Source organism: Calypte anna, chromosome 1, assembly GCF_003957555.1.
Source record: "Calypte anna isolate BGI_N300 chromosome 1, bCalAnn1_v1.p, whole genome shotgun sequence".
NCBI lineage: Eukaryota > Metazoa > Chordata > Aves > Apodiformes > Trochilidae > Calypte > Calypte anna.
This window is the reverse complement of record NC_044244.1, coordinates 174,749,955-174,768,626: the sequence shown is the minus strand read 5'-3', so window position 1 is coordinate 174,768,626 and position 18,672 is coordinate 174,749,955. Positions and strand designations below refer to the sequence as shown.

General features: G+C 35.3%; 1 protein-coding gene across 3 annotated transcripts in view; it reads left to right on the top strand.

Annotated features, from left to right (window-relative positions):
* The window catches only part of NBEA (neurobeachin), a 464,261-nt gene that overhangs the window by 178,126 nt on the left and 267,463 nt on the right, over window positions 1-18,672 (top strand). For all 3 annotated transcript variants that reach the window (XM_030449922.1, XM_030449935.1, XM_030449928.1), the window contains 3 exons: window positions 7,731-7,885; window positions 11,949-12,075; window positions 16,066-16,193. In XM_030449922.1, coding sequence (XP_030305782.1) covers window positions 7,731-7,885; window positions 11,949-12,075; window positions 16,066-16,193 — 410 coding nt within the window. The remainder of the gene's footprint in view (window positions 1-7,730; window positions 7,886-11,948; window positions 12,076-16,065; window positions 16,194-18,672) is intronic.

Genomic DNA, 18,672 nt, shown 5'->3' with positions numbered 1-18,672 from the left:
GATATTGATGAAAGGAGGGGATTGGGGTCTCGGGGGGCGCTGATGACGGATTGAACAGAAGCGGCCTCGCGCCGCACGTAACTCAAGTCTGTCGTCTTCACCGCTCAAAGCCGTAATGGGAGGTGGCAGTCTGAAATGAGTTGCCACGGCAAAGAGTATTATTTTTGAAATGCTTTCACACAAATCACTAGGCCCTGCATACAACTTAGTTTCATGCTTTAATGTCATCAGGAGGCACAAATTGGTGTGTCTAATTGTTTGCCACCTGCCAGCAAAATGAGCTGCCAGCCAGCCAGACGGGTTTGATTGTCTGTCAGCTCTTCAATAGATTGAGAGTGACAACATCAAAAATTTCACTTCAAACTCTCAAGCTTTGAGCAGCTTTTCAGAGACCTCTTCCCCACAAGTGCTTCTGGACAACTGCATTTTTCAATTAGTTTTCAATATATTGCTGCCTTCTGCCTCATCTGTCTTAAGGTAGCTGTAATTACATTATGAGCTATATAAACAGATTTCTGGGACACTGGAGCCTGGTTCCTCAAAGTTATGACATGTCTTTTAACATCAGACTGAATTCCTTGAAAATGGCATCTAGGGTGACATTTTTAGAAGCAAACACAAAGGGTTATTTCACCTAGATTTGCAACTAATGGAGCATAACCCACCAATAATTCCTTTATGCTTTCTCATCTTTTGTCTGACAAAACTCAGTTCCTCTTATTGATTTTTAGGGTTTGGGGATTTCTTTTTTTGGTTGTGGGTTTTTTTTCTTTTGTCAATTTGCATTTGTCCCACTAGACACAACCTATACCATTAACATTTCTGAATTTTTAAATGATTCTACCCAGTACTGCATTCTGAAGCGTACGTTTGTTCATTTCTACTTTTTTTCAAGTGATTTACATCTATTTCATGCACTTAGCAGAATTATTTCAATATTCAGTGCTAGAATAAGCAGAAACTCCAGAGTTCCTGAAATGAGATCTGTTATTTTTGCTGTTAAATACCTTAGAGCCTTTTAATCCATTATCACTTCATAAATTGGAAAAACTATGATTTCCATAGTTTAAATGCTCAATGAAGTCTTTACACCATATTTTGAAGGACACACTTTTGAAGTATCTTAGACTCCATTTTTGTTGGGGCTCTTTTGTTTGTTTTTCCCTGTAGTAGGTCCTTGGGGCCAATTTTAAAGCCATGTGACTGATAGAAAAGGTAAGCTATCTTGTGAGATCCATCCAGAGCCAATACGTGGCCAGTTAGTACAGAGAAAGAAGATCTTCAAAAAGTATGTTTAGATCAAAGTCTATATTTAAGTGTGTAAAAAACATGAACTGTGAGAGAACATGCATTGGAGATTTAAATTGAGAGGTTCAATATTTATCTTTTTTATTATTGTCCACCTTTAGGAGATCATTGACATGCACTGTTCTACAGAGTCATTTAAATAGATAAATTACGATATTATGTTTCTGTTAGTGTCATTAGCTTCTCCAAAAGATGATAACTGAAAAATAGGTAGTATTTTCATGAAAACTTAAAAATGAGTTATTAGTAAAGTGGTTTTAGTCTTCCCTCAACAGAAAAAATTACTTTTTAAAGTTCGTAATGACAAATAGTTGGAGAAAATAGAGCAGCTTTCCCATGAATCAAGAAGACAGTTAAAGCTGCTGTCTGTACTTAGTCATTGCATTCCCCATAACTTTGAGTATCATAGTGAACATGTGAATGAAAAAAACCTCATCACTAATGTCAGAAATAAGTGATTAATCTGGGTTTCCCATTCACACTCAATAATTTTCCTGATCTTTTTCCAGTGGAGATTGTGGTTCAAAGTAAAGACATGAGACCTTCCCTCTCTTTCAGATATCTTTCCAAGGCAGCATTTAAAACACACTCCAGAGAATGGGAGGGTTGGTTTCAGATCCTGCTAGACAGAGAAGGTAGCTGAAGTTGTGTTGTCTGTATTCCTACAGAGTGTCTTAGCCACTCGTGTATGAAATAAAATGGGGAACAAGGTGGAAGTGGAACTCCATCTCAGCTGCTCATTTAGAATAATTTAATCACAAATTCATTATTATGTTCAAATCGACCAAACTGGATATATTACCCTTTCATTTTTTCATCTAGCTGTAATCATATTCTCCTTGTCTGTCATTTAACAGTCTGCACACAGGTAACCCTTTCAAAACTTCTTAAAACATGTGTGGTGTGCATCTTTTCATATGCATCCGCATGGAACTGTAGCTATATCTCAGCTGTTTTATCATCATCTCTCTACTCTTTATTACGATTCAGTGAATATACAGATATATTTAGATACTTGGATTTTGTCTTTTTCTACCCTTATAGACCACAGCTAAATCCCTGTTAAGGCTCTTTTAACTTGTACAGGACTGTGGCTTTTTAGCTCTTGCTTTTTTGGATTTTTTTTACATCACAGATGCAGGAACAGGTTCCTCACCCATACCTACTCTATACCTCATGCTGTTTGATCCTTTATGGATTTTTCTGTTTTTGATTATGTTTCTAGCATTTAGTAAATGACATTTTCACTTTCATTCACTTTCATCAAACTCATTTAATTTCAAGTATTTCCAATGACTCTGTTCAGCCACGACCCTTCATCTTTCATGATAGATTTTTAATATCTTAAAGTTTTTCCTTGTTTCCTGTCAGCATTTTAGATGCTTCATCTGATTTATCCTGAATGCAAAGGTGATTTTATTGACTGGGAATTTCATTGGAGGTAGATACTCTCTTGGTTTATGTGGGACTGAAGATCTATGATCTTCATGTCCTCTTCCTTAAAGCACGTCTGAGATGTGCTTCCTCTAAGTTAGAAACAAGCAATTTGTGTTTAGTACATGAGGATCATTTTATGTGCTTTAAGATTTTAATGTTTTGATAAACGTACAGTATCAAATGGTTGAAATAATTCATAATTACTGAACAATCAACACTAAGTTTTCATTTGCATGTGTCTCAAAGCTTATATACTTCTGTCGGCCTTCCATAACTTTTCAGCATGCCTCACGTTTTTCATCCATTTTTTCTACTCTATTGACTCTGAGTTTCCTCCTTGATTTCAGTCAAGCCTTACCTTACTGCAGTCAGCCTAACAAGGTTGCCTAAAGTAGGATTCAAAATGTGTTCTTACTATGATCACTTCTTACAGACTCAAATCACAGTCTGGGGCTGAAATCAGAAAGAATAGTGAGTAATCAGCCATACACATTTCATTAAGCTCTGGACTCATACACAGGTATGGAGAATGTGAACAACATTGAGAGAAGAAATACTAAGCTTTCTTTTCAGAAATTAAATTAACTGTAGGAAGAAGGTAAAACGTAGTGTAGTAGTAGTAGTAACTTTTCCCCCATTTTCTACTGTGATCTCTTCTGAAATGCATGGTAGGAACTGCTGTTGGACACAGAGTACTTCTGTGAAAAATCTGCCTGAGTGTACTGCATTTGAAAGAGCACTTCTTGAAACTGCTCATGCTCTCTACTGCTGTGGAGGAGAAAGGGTGGAACAAGAATATTAATTCAGCCTTGAGAGGTTTCACATATCCCAGAAGAGTGTAAAGTGATTCTAATTTAATTGCTGCTACTCAGATAGGTAGCACAAAACATCCAGTTTCAGGGGCTTATCTCTGACCTCGTGATTAACCAGAGTGATTAGATTGGAAGGCCCTTAGATTTTAAAAAGGAAAAGAAGGTAAAGAATGTGGATCACAGAAAAGAGAGAGAAAATATAGTGCTGCATAACCTGATTTGTCTGCCACCAGCACTGGATAGCTAAATATTTAAATAAATTTAATTTTAATTTTTTTTTTCTTAAATTTCCATTTTCTCTTTTTGCAGCTCAACATGTCCATGGTATTTTTTTCCATCCAGCTATTTCATGCAGATTAAAAAACCCCAGAAGAATACTTAAGCCATTTGCCAAGGTTATTTAATAAAGCAGCAATGCACCAGTGGTGTGCAGGTTGAACCAACACCACCCCTCTTAAACATGTTGTGAATTCTGATGACTTCAGGCTTATATTTGCTATTGGAAAAGGACACTCTCCGAGCAAAAAAAAAAAAAAATTATTAGTATTTCTTTTTTAAATTGTTCACCCAGAGAACATAGAAATAAAATCAGCTTCCAAAGCCAATTATTACTAAACTTCTGTTTACTATTTGTTTCCTATCAGGGATCATTTAGGACCATGACGATGTGATTCATAAAAGTGTGGACCATTTCAGAACATTTTGGAAATCTGAAATGTGTTGCAGAAAACAAGGCCTAAAATGCAATGAATGAAGTGAATATAACCTTTTCTTCTAGCCTGTTTTTTTCTTTTCCATGAAAAAAATATCTGAATGTAAATGTTGAAGTGGTTTCATTGTTTAAAAAAAAAGATTTTTTTTTCACTTGAGAGTGGTAAATCATCCTCTTGTACCTTTTTTTCCTGCTTGTTCTGGTGTTCCTCCTATTATTTTGCACATTTTTGACCACTTTATTGTGTTATTCATATAGGTTTTCAGTTTCCTTCATCTGGATGTCATTCTGTATTCACTCACTACATTTTGTTTTATCTCTAGGAATGAGACATTTTGACGAGGTCACCATGTATGACACGTCAGAAAGCTGCTTTTTGTTTCTGTTGGATGAGAATGCCTCACTGATTTTGCCTGTTCTTAGAGAGGTTTATCTTGATGCTTCTTGATAATTTAAATTTAAGAACAGCTGACCTGTCTTAATGTCCTGAGTCAGATCTACAAAAGAATGATAGCTATATGTGGACCCTTAATACTTGTGGGATCTGGGTAAGATTGTCCTTTCTTGCTAGTGGAGCTGATTTTTGCTCTTAAGGAAAAGTCTTTGCCTTTATAGAGGGCCAGTACATTTGGGGGTTGGACTAGATGACTTATAAAGGTCTCTTCCAACCCCAACTATTGTATGATTCTACTACATCTTCGAGGGTAAAGTTGACATATGTAATCTTTGGCTATGGAGCATTAGGTGATCTCTGAAAGACAACTGAGGTGTCTGAAGATAAGGAGGAAGACACTTAGTTTAGCTTCATCTTCTTTGAAGAAGTCTCAAGCAAGTAGGGAACTTTTGCAGCATCTGTAGCAGCAATTTAGCAGATGCCAATACCAGACCTTATAGGAGGTACAAACCATTTTGCTTAAAATAACACAAAACAGATCTCCCTCAGTCAGTCAAGTTTCTCAGTCTCTTGTTTGCAAACCCTAGAGTGGGTGTGTTTTTAAGGAGTCTGTTCAGCAGTCTTGCAACTCCCATGCTTGTGAGCAGATGCTAAGTTCAGGATCTGCTGCCAGAGCATGGGATGCTGGCTGTCTAGTCTTCCTCACATCTCCCAGGTTCTTTGTAAGTTAACAACTATGTTCAGGCTTGGGATATACTTTTTACCCTTATTGAGATGTCTACAGTCTCTCTGTCCTTCCTCCACCTCTTTGAGTCATTGCTCTTCATTGGTTTTGTCTTCAAGGTCTGGTTATCTTGTAAAGACACACACATACCTGTGATCTTGATAACCTGATAGTGTGTGTGCCTTTAGCACAGGCCAATCTAAGACTTCTTTTCCTGCTGTTTCGTTTCTTCTTGTGCCTTAGCATCCAAATGTTCCCATTCATTCTTAATTCATATCAGTCTTAACCTTTCCATTGCAGTTCTCTACAAAGGTGCCACAGGTAATGAAGGTAGTTTCCTTATGAAATTAATATACTTGGGAGATGCCCCCACTTATATAAGTCCTATTTTCTTCTTGTATTTCTAGGGCACTACAGGGACTCTGCTACTGAGTACTTATTCAGTAGTTATTCCAGAACAACCAGAACTCAAGTATTTGAAGTATTAATTGAGATAAAGATCTTGGTGTGTGGATAGGAGCCAATTTTAGGGAATTTCATGACTTTATGTAGCAGATTAATCTAACCTTCACAGACCTCAATTTATTCACATGTAGCTGCTGCTACGTAAACACCACATGTCAGCAATGATTGTTAGAGACTATTAACTACAAACAAAAGCATTTATTTAAGGATCATGTATCTTAATCAATAGCTATTGCATTGTGCAGGTCCACCTTCTAATGTAAATGGAAGAAGACAGAAAAACATCAATAGGCCTTTCTAATAGTGCATGCTTCAGGATAGTGATAGAACTATTGTTCAGAATGCAGAGATATGAACTGCTACTTCTGTCCCTCTAAAAAATTACTTGCAGATGATTTTGAACCTTGCCTTCTTGTAAGAGATCTAAAAACTAACAGGTATATAGTTCTCAGTATGACATTATCAATACAGTTTGTATCACCAGTCTTTAAAAACTAGGGAAACAGGATTAAGACATACAAACTACGTTACTGTAAAAAATTATTCAGCATCTTGTGATCCACTATGTGCCATATTTGCACAGAAGTGTAACAAGATAATGGCCAAAAGAACTTCTGGAAGAAAATGTGGCCTTATTACACTATGCAGTTGCATTTTCTTTCTCTTTTATTTGTTCTTTTAAAGGAAAGTTCACCTCCTAAAAGAGAAAATGTGTGTATGATAGTAAAAATATAATTATCTTTTTTTAGGATTTATTAATATAATTTGTCTCAGGATTGTTTTTCACAAAGGTTTTCTACTGAAATATTCTTTTTATAGCAAGTTATGATAGATAAATGAAAATTGGAAAACAAAAGATGTAAATATACTTGCCCACACTCACAGCTGTCCCGTGCTGAAACAATATTAGTTAATTTTCCTTCCTTTTAACACATTCACCAAGTCTTTTGGTTTTGAGTTTTGAGACTTGAAGAAAAAGGGAGTTTTAATATTAGGTGAGAATGTGTACGTTTGAATGCAATGGTGCATCTGTATATCTTCTACTTTCTTGTGTGAAAGCCTTATTCTCTTCTTAAAAGCTTGAAATTCTCAAGACTGCTTTTTTAGACCAGGTATTCAAATGGACATTATATCAGCATTGTGAAAGCAGATCTCTACTGTGTTGCATTTTAGGTGTTCAGTTTACATCATGTGCTGCTGATAAAAATGAATATGAAATTTTTCCAGAAGGCTGATTACAAAATTAGGTTTGTTAGTCAACTATATTTGCAAGAGCCATCAGATAACTGGCAAAAATATTGGAATCCTAGATAAGACATTGATCAGACATTGGAATGGGCTGCCCAGGGAAGTAGTGGATTCTCCATCCCTGGAGATATTTAAAAAGAGACTGGATGTGGCACTCAGTGCCATGGTCTGGTAACCTCAGAGGTAGTGGATCAAGGGTTGGACTTGATGATCTCAGAGGTCCCTTCCAGCCCAGCTGATTCTATGATAACTTCATTAATTAATGTACTCATTAAGACTTCCTACATGTGAGTTGTTAGTATGGTGGCATCATTTCCAACATTTAACATTGTCTTTGCAAATCTAGAATGTGGTTGATAACAGTGTTGAAAACATGTCAGTGAAGTGATAGGAGTCTGTATTTTGTGGGCACTGAAAAACAAATAAGTTTGTCAGAAACATGAAGCTGCAGACAAACGATAGTAGAATATTTTTTTCTCCATTAAAATAGTCTTACTGGATTTCAGAAAGGTTTAGAAAATTCACATTATTACATATTTCTCAGCAACAGCATTATAATACAGCATAATCCCATTATAAGCAAAAACTCTGCTGTGCAGTTTTAGTGATCTTCTCTTTCTGTCTCCACAGGAGTGTGGTTGTACCAGTAAAGAAGCCCCCTCCGGGCAGTCTGGCTGTTACCACAGTTGGAGCTGCCACAGCCGGGAGCGGACTGCCGCCGGGTAGTACCCCTAATATATTTGCTGCAACAGGAGCTACCCCAAAAAGTATGATTAATACAACAGGTATTGTCCTTAAATATTTTTGTGACCCTCATTTTTCTTGTCTGTTTTTTTTTTTTTGTTATGTTACTTTTAGTGGCATTTTGTTTTTTTTTATCATTCGTTGTTGTTGTTGGTTTCAGTTTTTGTGCTCCTAAAATAAAAATCAGGGGAAGATTAAATCTTAGCCTTAATCAGACCCAGTGTTTCGTCCTGGTGTATGTACATGTTCTTTGATAGTGCACATTGAACTTGACCAGCCAATGAACAAATATCATTAATACTGGTTTATAACCATAGTTTAGAACTGAAACAAGCTGACTTCTCCAGTGCTCTGCAGTAGAGGATTTTTATATGGCATATACCAAATAATCCTGCTTTATATGTCAAAGAAAGTAAATACAACTAGTACGTACTAAATCAATTGGTGATTGTGGAAGGCTGATATTTATAGCAATTATTATTTGCTACCTATTATTTTGCTATGATTTTTCAAAGGTTTTTCAGTAAGAATCTACCTAATTTAACAGTAGTCGTGCCTTATTGCTAGTTGTTTGCTGTGACCTATAAGGCAAGACCTTTTTTTAATTATTTATGATAGAAATAATGGGATTGTCTGTTTTGAAGGAGCTTGTTGACAATGCATACTCCGATTTCCATTCAGAAATGAATCCTTACCGAGAGCAACTGATGTTTACTTAAACTCTTTTGAAATGTCTGGCTGTGGTCTGTTTTCTTTCTAAACTAAGCAAAAGCACTTGAGAGAAGAGCTCTCTTCAAACATATCATAATTTCAGTCAAGGGTTGAGAAAGTGAAAATCTCCTTTAGGCTGCAGAAAATGGAGAGGGAAGCTTTTGGCATCCTTCTGCTTCATGGAATAATATGAAGATACACTCATTATTTTTTCTTTCCTTTTGCAGATTACCTTAAATACCTGGTAATAGAACTTTGATTTTTCTAAGGATAAAAAAAAAATAAATCTTAAAATCTAATTATCCTAAGGCAGATGGGAGGAATGAATGCTCTGAATAATGTTATCACTTCTATGAACACTTCCATTCGTGTAGCCACTTCTGTTAATCTTGAATGGATTTCCTTTTAGGTACTCTTATGTCATGCAAAAAATATCCTACATTGGAAACCTTGTTTTCCAAATGATACTAAATTGTGTAAGCTTTTCAGTCTCCTCACTGACTAAAGATCTGAACTGTTTTGGCTGGAATGTAGTAGCTCTTCTTTGTAAGTAATTGCATTGCAAAACCAGTCATTTCTCCAGTACTGTTTTTAGTAGAGGACAGTATTGCAGGTACCATGATATGTTTACTGTGGATTAAAGGCTGGGTTTTTTATCACTGGTTCTTATTACTGATATTTTGTTTGGGTTTTTTTTAATGTAGCTGGTTTTGTCTCCTAGTCGATGGAGTAGCTTGATTAAAAGAAAAGTGTTAATTTGAAAGAATTTCAGCAAATATGAGATTTAATTAGAACTATATGTATACTGAACTTCTTTAGCAACCTTACTTGGTAAAGCCTTTTAATGCTTGAATTAATCTGAATGAGCTCTGTTCATGCATGCTGTTATAAAATAGCCTGAAAATCCTTCCCTCCAACCTTTTTTTAAGATTTTAATTCTATACCAACATTTTAGCTATGCTAAGCACATTAATGACAGTAAAAAAAAAGTACTATCACACTGAAAATATATAATTATCTATTTTATTAAAAATGCTCAATTTATCATTTTTTATTAAGCTGTGCCTAATGGTAGTTAAAGCAGTGATCATGTATGTCATTTTTTTAACTATAGACATGAAATATCCAGATACTTTCTGTTTTATATACTTGTAATCTGTGAAATTTTCTACACCAGTAATAATCTTAAAATGGTGCATAGGATTTCATTGAACAGCACCTATTTTTTTAATGGCAAAATAGAAACAGCTTACAGTCTTTTAGAAACACTAGGTGTCCCCCCAAACCTTCTATTTACAGTTGTTTTTACAGTATGTCACAGATACACTAGAAATACAGTTTTAGCTCTGAGGTATGTTATGTTCTGGACTTGTGCAAAAGGTGTTTTTGGGGTGTTTTTTGGTCATGAATAATTATTCATGGATTGCAGTCAATGTTTACATTCCATCTGCCATCACTGTCGTACTCAATGTCACTGTCTCAATGTAGTAAGATGTATATTACTGGAGTCATTTTAGTGCTTTGAATGTATCTTTGGGAGGAAAGGTTTTCTTCCTTCATTTGCTTATGTAAAAAACTGGCTTTATAGTTTTCAGATTGGATTTCTATATTTCATATCTGATTCTTCTGTGTTAATCCAATAGTTCTAGGTCTATTTAACCTTCTAGTCTTTGAGCCTAGCTGGTTAAACAATTTAACAGCTGCATTTGCAGTTAGCAATCTTAATGAAGAAAGGTTGCCTTTCATTCAGGAAAGGGGAAGAAACAATAAAAATACATGTAAGCTATGTATACATGAAAATAAATATGTAAATAATATATATATATATATCAGAAATACGGACATATATACACATATATGCGAATCTTTTTTTTTTTTTTTTTTTTAAGCTACCCTATTCCCAGCTGAGTTGCTGTGATTCACAGGTTGGGAGAGACAGCCTACTTTCTATTTTTGTACTTTCTTCTCTGTGTGTTTCAATACATGTACAATTTGTAGTTAGTCCAAGTCAGAACCCACAGTGTAAGCCACAACGCACCTCCTACTCGCATTACTAGAACAGCAGACCAGATCTGTTCATACTTTTTTTTATATGAGCCAGCCAAAATTTGGATTTTTTACCTCAGTTCTTTTTACAGTAAAAATGCTTTAAAGGGAAAATAAATTAAAAAAAAATTAAAAAAAATTCCTTCCTACTGCCAAAAGATTTTTTCCCCTTTACCAGCTTCTGACCTTTCCTTCACTGTCAGCTGGCTGCTTAAGCAGTTAAGAAACCATAAATGCTTTGTAGAGCTTTTCAGGAAACTGAAAAATAATATATATCTGTGTAATGCAAAGAGCAATGATATATCAGCTGCTAAAACTGACCAGCAACAGGGATTTACCAGTTATCATTTTACAGAACTGGCAGAATAATGCCACTGATCTCTTAACTGGGGTTCTCCACCCATTGCTGCTAATTGGATAAACCTTGCCTGCCCCCCCATCTCTGCCAGCTCTGTGGTCCCTCAGGCTTTGAACTCTGACTGCAAGAGTGTTCATTGCTGCCTCTCGTGCACTGACGTGGTGCACAAGGACCGTGCAGCAGAACAGGGACAGCATTTATCACAGTGCTCCCACTGCTGCCCGTGGCCACTCTCAGCCTCTGCTGGTTTCCTTCAGAGAGGCTGAACTCACGGTGCCGTTTCAGCAAACATGATAGATTGGCATTTAGTGTCTAAGTTTAGCCCTTAGCTCTGACCCAGATCACATGAAATATAAATGTATGCTCTGTCTGCAGCTTTTCTCTGGGCAGCTGTGCACAGCCCATTGAGAGGATACCCCTACTGCCCTCTCTACTTTTAAGATCTTAAAATTCTTGTTAATTCAAGAGAAGAAAAAGAAGTAATACTGGAGTCTTAATACTCCTCAGACACTGGTTTTCCACATTACTTCCTGAAGGAATACGCGTTTTCTGTCATTTTTTAACTTGTAATTTAATTTCTGCCTGTAGTTGAAACTGGGTGGCCAAGAAGTGGGTGCATATATGTATATATATCTTTTAATAGTTTGACTCCTATTATCCACTCAATTTCACCTTAAATATACCTTTATTTTAGAAAGATCTTGCTTTACAGGATGATGTAAAAATATTTTCATCTTTGGAATTTAATTTGGGAATAATGAAAATAAGGTAAGGCCTGATTTTCCATAGCTTTTTAAGCTCATTGTTATACTAGCAAAATAAGGTTACTAGTTCCTATGTTAATCATATAAAATGGATTTAATTGTTTTAGAATAAATAGCATTATTTCCTTTCTTAAAAGTAGATGTGTAAGACTAGGCCTATATTAAAAGTCTCTAAACATTATGTTTCTTCAGACTGAAATAAGACCTGTATTTTTTGGGGGACAGGTGCAGTAGACTCAGGATCTTCTTCTTCCTCTTCGTCATCCAGCTTTGTGAATGGTGCTACCAGCAAAAATCTCCCAGCTGTCCAAACTGTTGCTCCCATGCCAGAGGATTCAGCTGAAAACATGAGGTACACAAGTTCTATCTTTTAAAATTAATTATAATTTCTCCACCCCCAAGAACTTTCCCTATACTGAAAATGTACATGCTAACATAACACTTCACTAAAATGTCTAACTTCTAAGAACTATCCCAGACACTAAAACTTCATTAAAAGGAAATTTTTTACATGACTGGATTTTTGTATTGCTCAATAATAGTCAGATAGTAAGAACTGGAACACAAGCAAAACTTGGCAATAAAACATTAGCAAGTACAAAGAGGGACACAACCTCTGCTGAGCAAACAAGACCTTACTTAAGCTTGAGATGTTGAACCAAGACATATTAATACAGCTAACTCAGTGATGGCACCAGATCTGAGTTGGTGTTTCAAGAGACTCATGCCATGGAATAGCTGATTACTCCTCTTACACTGACTAGGAGCCAGGAAAATGTCCTCTGAAATTCTTGCTAAATGTCTTTGTATAATAGTTAATATTTTGTAAAGGTATTGAGTCACAGCACACTTCAAAGGCAATTTTTGACCTTTTCAAGGCACGCACTTATCTGTCCTAAAAAACTGACAGGGGGTATACTAGAGTTGCCAAGTGTCCCTTATTCAGACATCAGATATGTCATGAACTAGAGAATTTCATTTCCTTATGAACTAGAAAGGAAATAAACCTAAATCAAGGGCCCTAGTTAAGCTGTAAAGAGTATTCATTCTTTAGGGATATAACAAACAGTATGTAAAATGCCTTTTTTTTTGCTGGTCTTACCTGAAGCATCAGGTAAGTGGTGCAGGTGGAATCACAGCAATGAGTGCACACCCAGGCTGAAAGTGTGAGCACTGTTGGCTCCACTCCAAAATCGTGCAAGTGATCAAGGAGAGAATGACCACTTGAATTGGATTATTTATTTCTTGACAGTGTCACGAGGCAAGTTAATAAAATTGTGGTGTAATTAAACAACTCCTTTTGCTTCTTGTCTTCTTCATATGGTAGGACAGTGCTTTACTGAGTGAAATATTTTAAAATCCAAATACTGAAGCATACGAGAATTAAATTGGATTATTAATCAGTTTATTTTTTGCTTCTTTTAACCAATGCAATGTTTTTTTTCTTTCACAAGTATTTTGGTAGTTTATTTCCTGGAGTAAAAGAAAAAGTTCAGTTGCAAAATTCAAATTTTAAACTCAGAATTTGAACTCAGAACTAGTTGTACTCTGAGTAGTAACTGAAATTAGTCACTGAAGAAACTTATGTAGAGCACAATATCAGAAATGTAGATAAAGTAAATTTTAGTCAATCCAAGAAATGTCTTTTCTCCTCCCCTCCCTCCCACCCCCAAGAAACAACTAGAACTATTTTGATAATAGATAATTATTTTTGTCACTTTGAATTTATTGTGCTTCAGCTTTTATGAGATTAAAAATCAGAGTTGCTTGTGGAGTCAGAGAGTGTGAAGGGGAACCTAGTTTATTTAAGCCTCCTCTTGTGGCACCTGCATAGGAAAAGAGCTGCTTCTGGCTGTAGAATGAGCAGAGGAAGATGATCAGAAGGATGGTCTTGGACTTACAGACATTGTATTTTCTTGATTTGGAAGTTTGGCCTGGAATAAAGTTGGGAAGGTGTCGTACTTGCCCCCACCACTCTTTCCACTTCCCTGTGACTAATTCAAGCAACAGATAGTAAGAAATGTCCACAGGATTATTTGGTCTTTTTGCACACAGTGTTAAAAATGTCATATGTTGCTACTGACTCTTTAAATCTTTCCTGCCCAGTTTGTCATCTTTATATAAAGGATATATTTTATACATAATATATATAATTTATTTTCTGAAATGTATTGCCTTTAATCTGCAAAATAAATAATTTTGATTTTGCAAATTTTTAACTGATTATTTGCCTTGAATGTCCAGAAATGGAGAAGAAAAAAAAATATTCATTGTTGCAAAAAACCTTAAAATTTCTTAGTTCTCTTATGAAAATGGTTACAATAATCTCCACAGGGTGTTCCATAATGAGTACAGAATGTGTTATAAGGAATTAATAGATGTTAGAAACAGCTGTAGATTCTGATTTGTTTCTCTCCTCCTTTTCTTCTGTGTGTATGTGTCCAGGAAGGGCTATAGAAAGGTCAACTATTTCCCTGAAACCTTGGTGGGGACTCTGTGTGTTTTTGTCTCAGTTTTGTTTATTCTTTTTAAAACTGAAGGACCGGAACTCCAGTAGGCTTCTAACACATAAATGCACCAGTGATATACATAAAGGATTTTTTTTCCTTTTTTCACTATTTAAATATTAATTTCTGACCTTTGATATACATTGTTAAAGTGGTAAACTTTGATTTCACATTCAGATGGCATATTCCAGTTGTCCATAGATATACAGTATATAGGATCCATCAGCTATCCACTTGATAACAAGGTGTTTACCTAACAGCACATCCACACCTCCCATATTACTTCATCCTTAAATTAAAATTGGTCTTAATTTTAAAACCTTTGAACTTGATTGTTTTTTGGTAGTACGTAAGACTTTTCAGAGTTAAATGAACTCTAAAATTAGACCTTTTAAATCAGTTTACTGTTAAAAACATGGTTTAGAGAAGTCTGGATTTATCTAGTAGGCTTTTTATCTCTAGTAGCAAAAGCTTGGGGTAGATTCATGTGGCATATCAAACCTCAAAGCTAATCACCTGCATTTCAAATTAAGTCAATTGAGGCTTTAGCATAATAAAATTCATTTCAACTAATCATCTACAACAAAGTCTGATCATATCGACTGCTCCTTTAGAATATTCAAAAATCAATATCTGACTTCGAGATGGGAAAGCAGTGCTTTGAAAGAAAATAAGGAATAGAAAACCAGTAAAATAATTTAAGCTAATGAAGGACAATTTCCATTGTGCTTATACTGTCAGGTTTCTTTTTAAATTCAGGGATCCTCATGTGATGAGAATTAAAAAGTCCGTATTTTTTAAGTTTAGAGATAGCAGAAAAAGCATAAAAATTGCATGTCAGCATTTATAAATGTTACTTCTTCCTACAAATTTGCATTCAAAGCCCAATAATAATTTGGTGTCCTAATTTAAGAACAAAGAAAAACCCCTAAGCCACCAGCACTCTGAAAAACAACACCAAAAATTCTTGGTAGAAGAGGAAATGTATGTAATTTTGTTTCTATTTTTAAATAATAGTTCACTTCTTTGAGATAACACAGCAGGGTTTTAATCTTGGCATGAGAGTTTCAGAGTGCACAAGTGTCAGGTTTCAAAAGGGTAGAAGGACTCTTCAGGGGAATGATCCTCAGCATACTGCAGAGCTGTAGCCGTGTACTTGTATTTTTTCTAGGTTTGTATCCTTAGACAAAGGAGTAGTATTTCTGGTATTTAGAAAGCAAACAGAAGTCACAACACTTCTTGCCACTGTGCAAATAGAAATTAAGGAACACTCCATGCTTCAAAAGGTATATAGTCTCAACAGACAAAGTCGTGGAAGTCAAACCTGGAAAAGTTTCTCCAAAGGTTGAAGAAAAGGATATTGATTTTCTTCACACCTGTGCTAGAACTCGTCCTCATGCACTCCCTTGTCTAGCATTGCAAGGGCAGATGTTGCCAGTGGAGAGCTTGAACAAAAAACTTATCTACTTGTGATTGCCTTGGGTGAATAAAAGCTTCTGGTTCTGAGCTTTGAAATGTATTTAAAATTATGAATGCATACAACCCGAGATAGGTGAAATAAACTTGCGCTTGCATATCTGACTTCTTGTCATATTTGAAAGTGATAATAAAAATTTTACTCATTTGGAAGTATTCTACAAACGCTCCAGAATTTATGAGGCTGCTACGCTGCTGACTGACATTTGCTTTTGCTTAAAGCCATTTAAACACTGTAAAATTAATCAAATTATGATTATCTTATAAAGAAGCTTATGGCAACTTTTAAAAGCTAGTATGATTTGACAACTTTCAAGTTCTAGTGTTAACTGTTCCAAACATGATCTCTTTTTCCACAGTATCACTGCAAAGCTTGAAAGAGCTTTAGAAAAAGTGGCCCCACTCCTGCGAGAAATTTTTGTCGACTTTGCCCCTTTCTTATCCCGAACATTATTGGGCAGTCATGGACAAGAGCTGTTGATTGAAGGTACTGTTTCTATTATAAAATTATATTATTTAAGCTGTTAGTCATTTGATATGAACAGTGTTTAGTTTTCACAAGACTATTTTTGATACATAAAGGAATCAGTTGTTAATGTGTTGTGATTTCACATCCTTGCATTTAACTTCATTTAAAGAATTTAGAAGTGGTCCCTTCTGTGCCCATTTTTTTCCCCCTAAGGGAGTTGCTGTGTGAAGTTACATTGCTCCATATTGGAATGTAAAAGCATCTCTAATTTGCTTTTTCTTTCTGAGAATAATTAAATTAATAAAAGTCTTTCAGCCTGACTTTGAGAAACTAGAGAAAAAAATCATTTTAAAAGTGTAATCAGCTCCAGTGGAAGAAAGTAAATTGAAGACTGCCCCTGTGTTATTGATATTTGCAGCTAGATTTGGTAGGGACACTGTTTGCTTAGGTAGGTCAGTTGTATTCACTTGGGCAGATAAAGAATTGTCCCTGTGTAGGAATAAAAAGTGATCTTTTTTTTTTAAAGTATCCTTGATTTTTATTGGATTTCATGTGTTGTCTTGACTACTTGTTAGTTACAAAACTTGAGGAAAATAATGAATTCTCATAAGTGAGGAAGTAAGCAATGCATGAATCATGCAGAGAGTGCAAGAGGAGCAAGCTTCTGCAGAAAGTAATGAATCAATGCTAATGCCATTAAAATAGTGATGGAGAAATTTACATGAACATGCACTGATCCCACATTGTATGTTCAGAGGAACATTCCAGGCAAGTAAGCTTTGTCTTTCCAGTTGTCTTTCCAGTTGTCTTTCCAGAGTTGTTGTTACATCCATACATTGCTATTTAATGACAGATTTATAGTTGAACTCCATGATATTACAGGTCTATTCCAACTTAAACAATTCTATGATTTTGTGCTTCTATGAAAAAGTCTCATTAAGACAAAGCTTATAACATGTGAAGGTCTGTGCAAAAGAACAACCACAGCTTTGTATTAAAATTCCATCACTCCTTCTATTAAACAAGTGTTTTATGTAAATATTAGTTTACAGGCTTTTTATGTAGTTCTTTCCCACAACATTATCCCTGTTTTATTCTTAACATGTAACTGAAATCTTCTAAACAGCCTTTTTATTTTGTTGAATTATTTTCAATGATAGTATATATTATTTAATAATTATTTGATAATACCAAGGAATGGTATAGTAATTTAGTAATTCCTGGAAGCTTCAGGGATTTTAACTGTTTTATATCTGTGAGTGAGTTGCAGTTCTTAATGGCACCTGAAGTTAATGGTCTGAGAACACATAAAGGCTGTAAGGTGTTTGGATTCCATTCTTAAGTCTCTCACTTCAGTGAAGCTGGTTGTAATATTTGTAGCCACATTATCAGTTTTTGTTTGGCAATTGATTAATTGGACTATGTTTTTTTTGTGTGCAATACAAATAAAGTTGTCTTGGTTTCAATTTAACTCTTTGTTATAAATTTTAAAAATTCTTCACTGATTCTGTTCTGACTTTTTCTTTTGGTTAGATTCATGGTGTGAAAAAGGCTCCAGCAGTTCCCAGCATATGAAAAGCTAGAGGCCACAGTTTATCTCATTGCATATACAGAGACATGGTTTTCTTTCCTCTAGCATTTTACCAACACCCAGCTGGACTGTTTTACCAGATTTTGTCCCATCTATGACTAAGCCATCCACTTCTGTTTCAAGAACCATAGTTTACTAAAGAAAAAACAAGTTCCAAAATAAGTACTGCCCTTCCCATCATGTTTTCTTAATCTTATCCCTGACCTTGTCTTCAATCACTGTCTTGTTCCTGATTTCTAAGAATTAGTCCTTTCTTCCCAAGGTACTGAAATAGAAATCTGTAAATAAAAATAAACCAATCACAACTTAGATTTTTACACTGCATACCTGGATTTTCTTCTTTGCTCCCTCTAACATTGTATGGTGCTCTTTTAACAAAGAACTAAGCTGCTTTTATGGTCTTTGTGTACTTCTCACCTTTTCTTTATTCACTGCCTGCTTGAAACCCTTGATCTCAAGGGTTAAGATCCCTTTAAATGGAAATTCTAAATTATTTCCTAGTCCATTACCTGATTTACTTTGATTAATTTCCTGTCATTGTTTACTGAAAGCCAGCAGTAGTCCTTGAAGTGTTTGAAAGGGCTCTCCATGTAATGACTCTGCAAAACAGAGGAGTTTAAGGCCATGATTCAAGATATGCAAGTACATAGAATTCCTGTGGGGCTTTGCTAATTTAAACATAATTTTTACTGGCAACCAGTAATTAGCTTGACAGTTTTATAGGAAATAGTCTAATTTGTTTCTTGATGTGTAAAGGCTTTAGTTATAGCAATTAAAAAGCAGCAAATAAACTTTATTTAATCAACCCTGAAGGTGTTGTTTTTCAAATTCCTCACCACAGAAGTATCTGTAGCATTCTTTAAAGTGTGTCCTTTTATTGTGATTACTCAACTTGAAATATGAAAA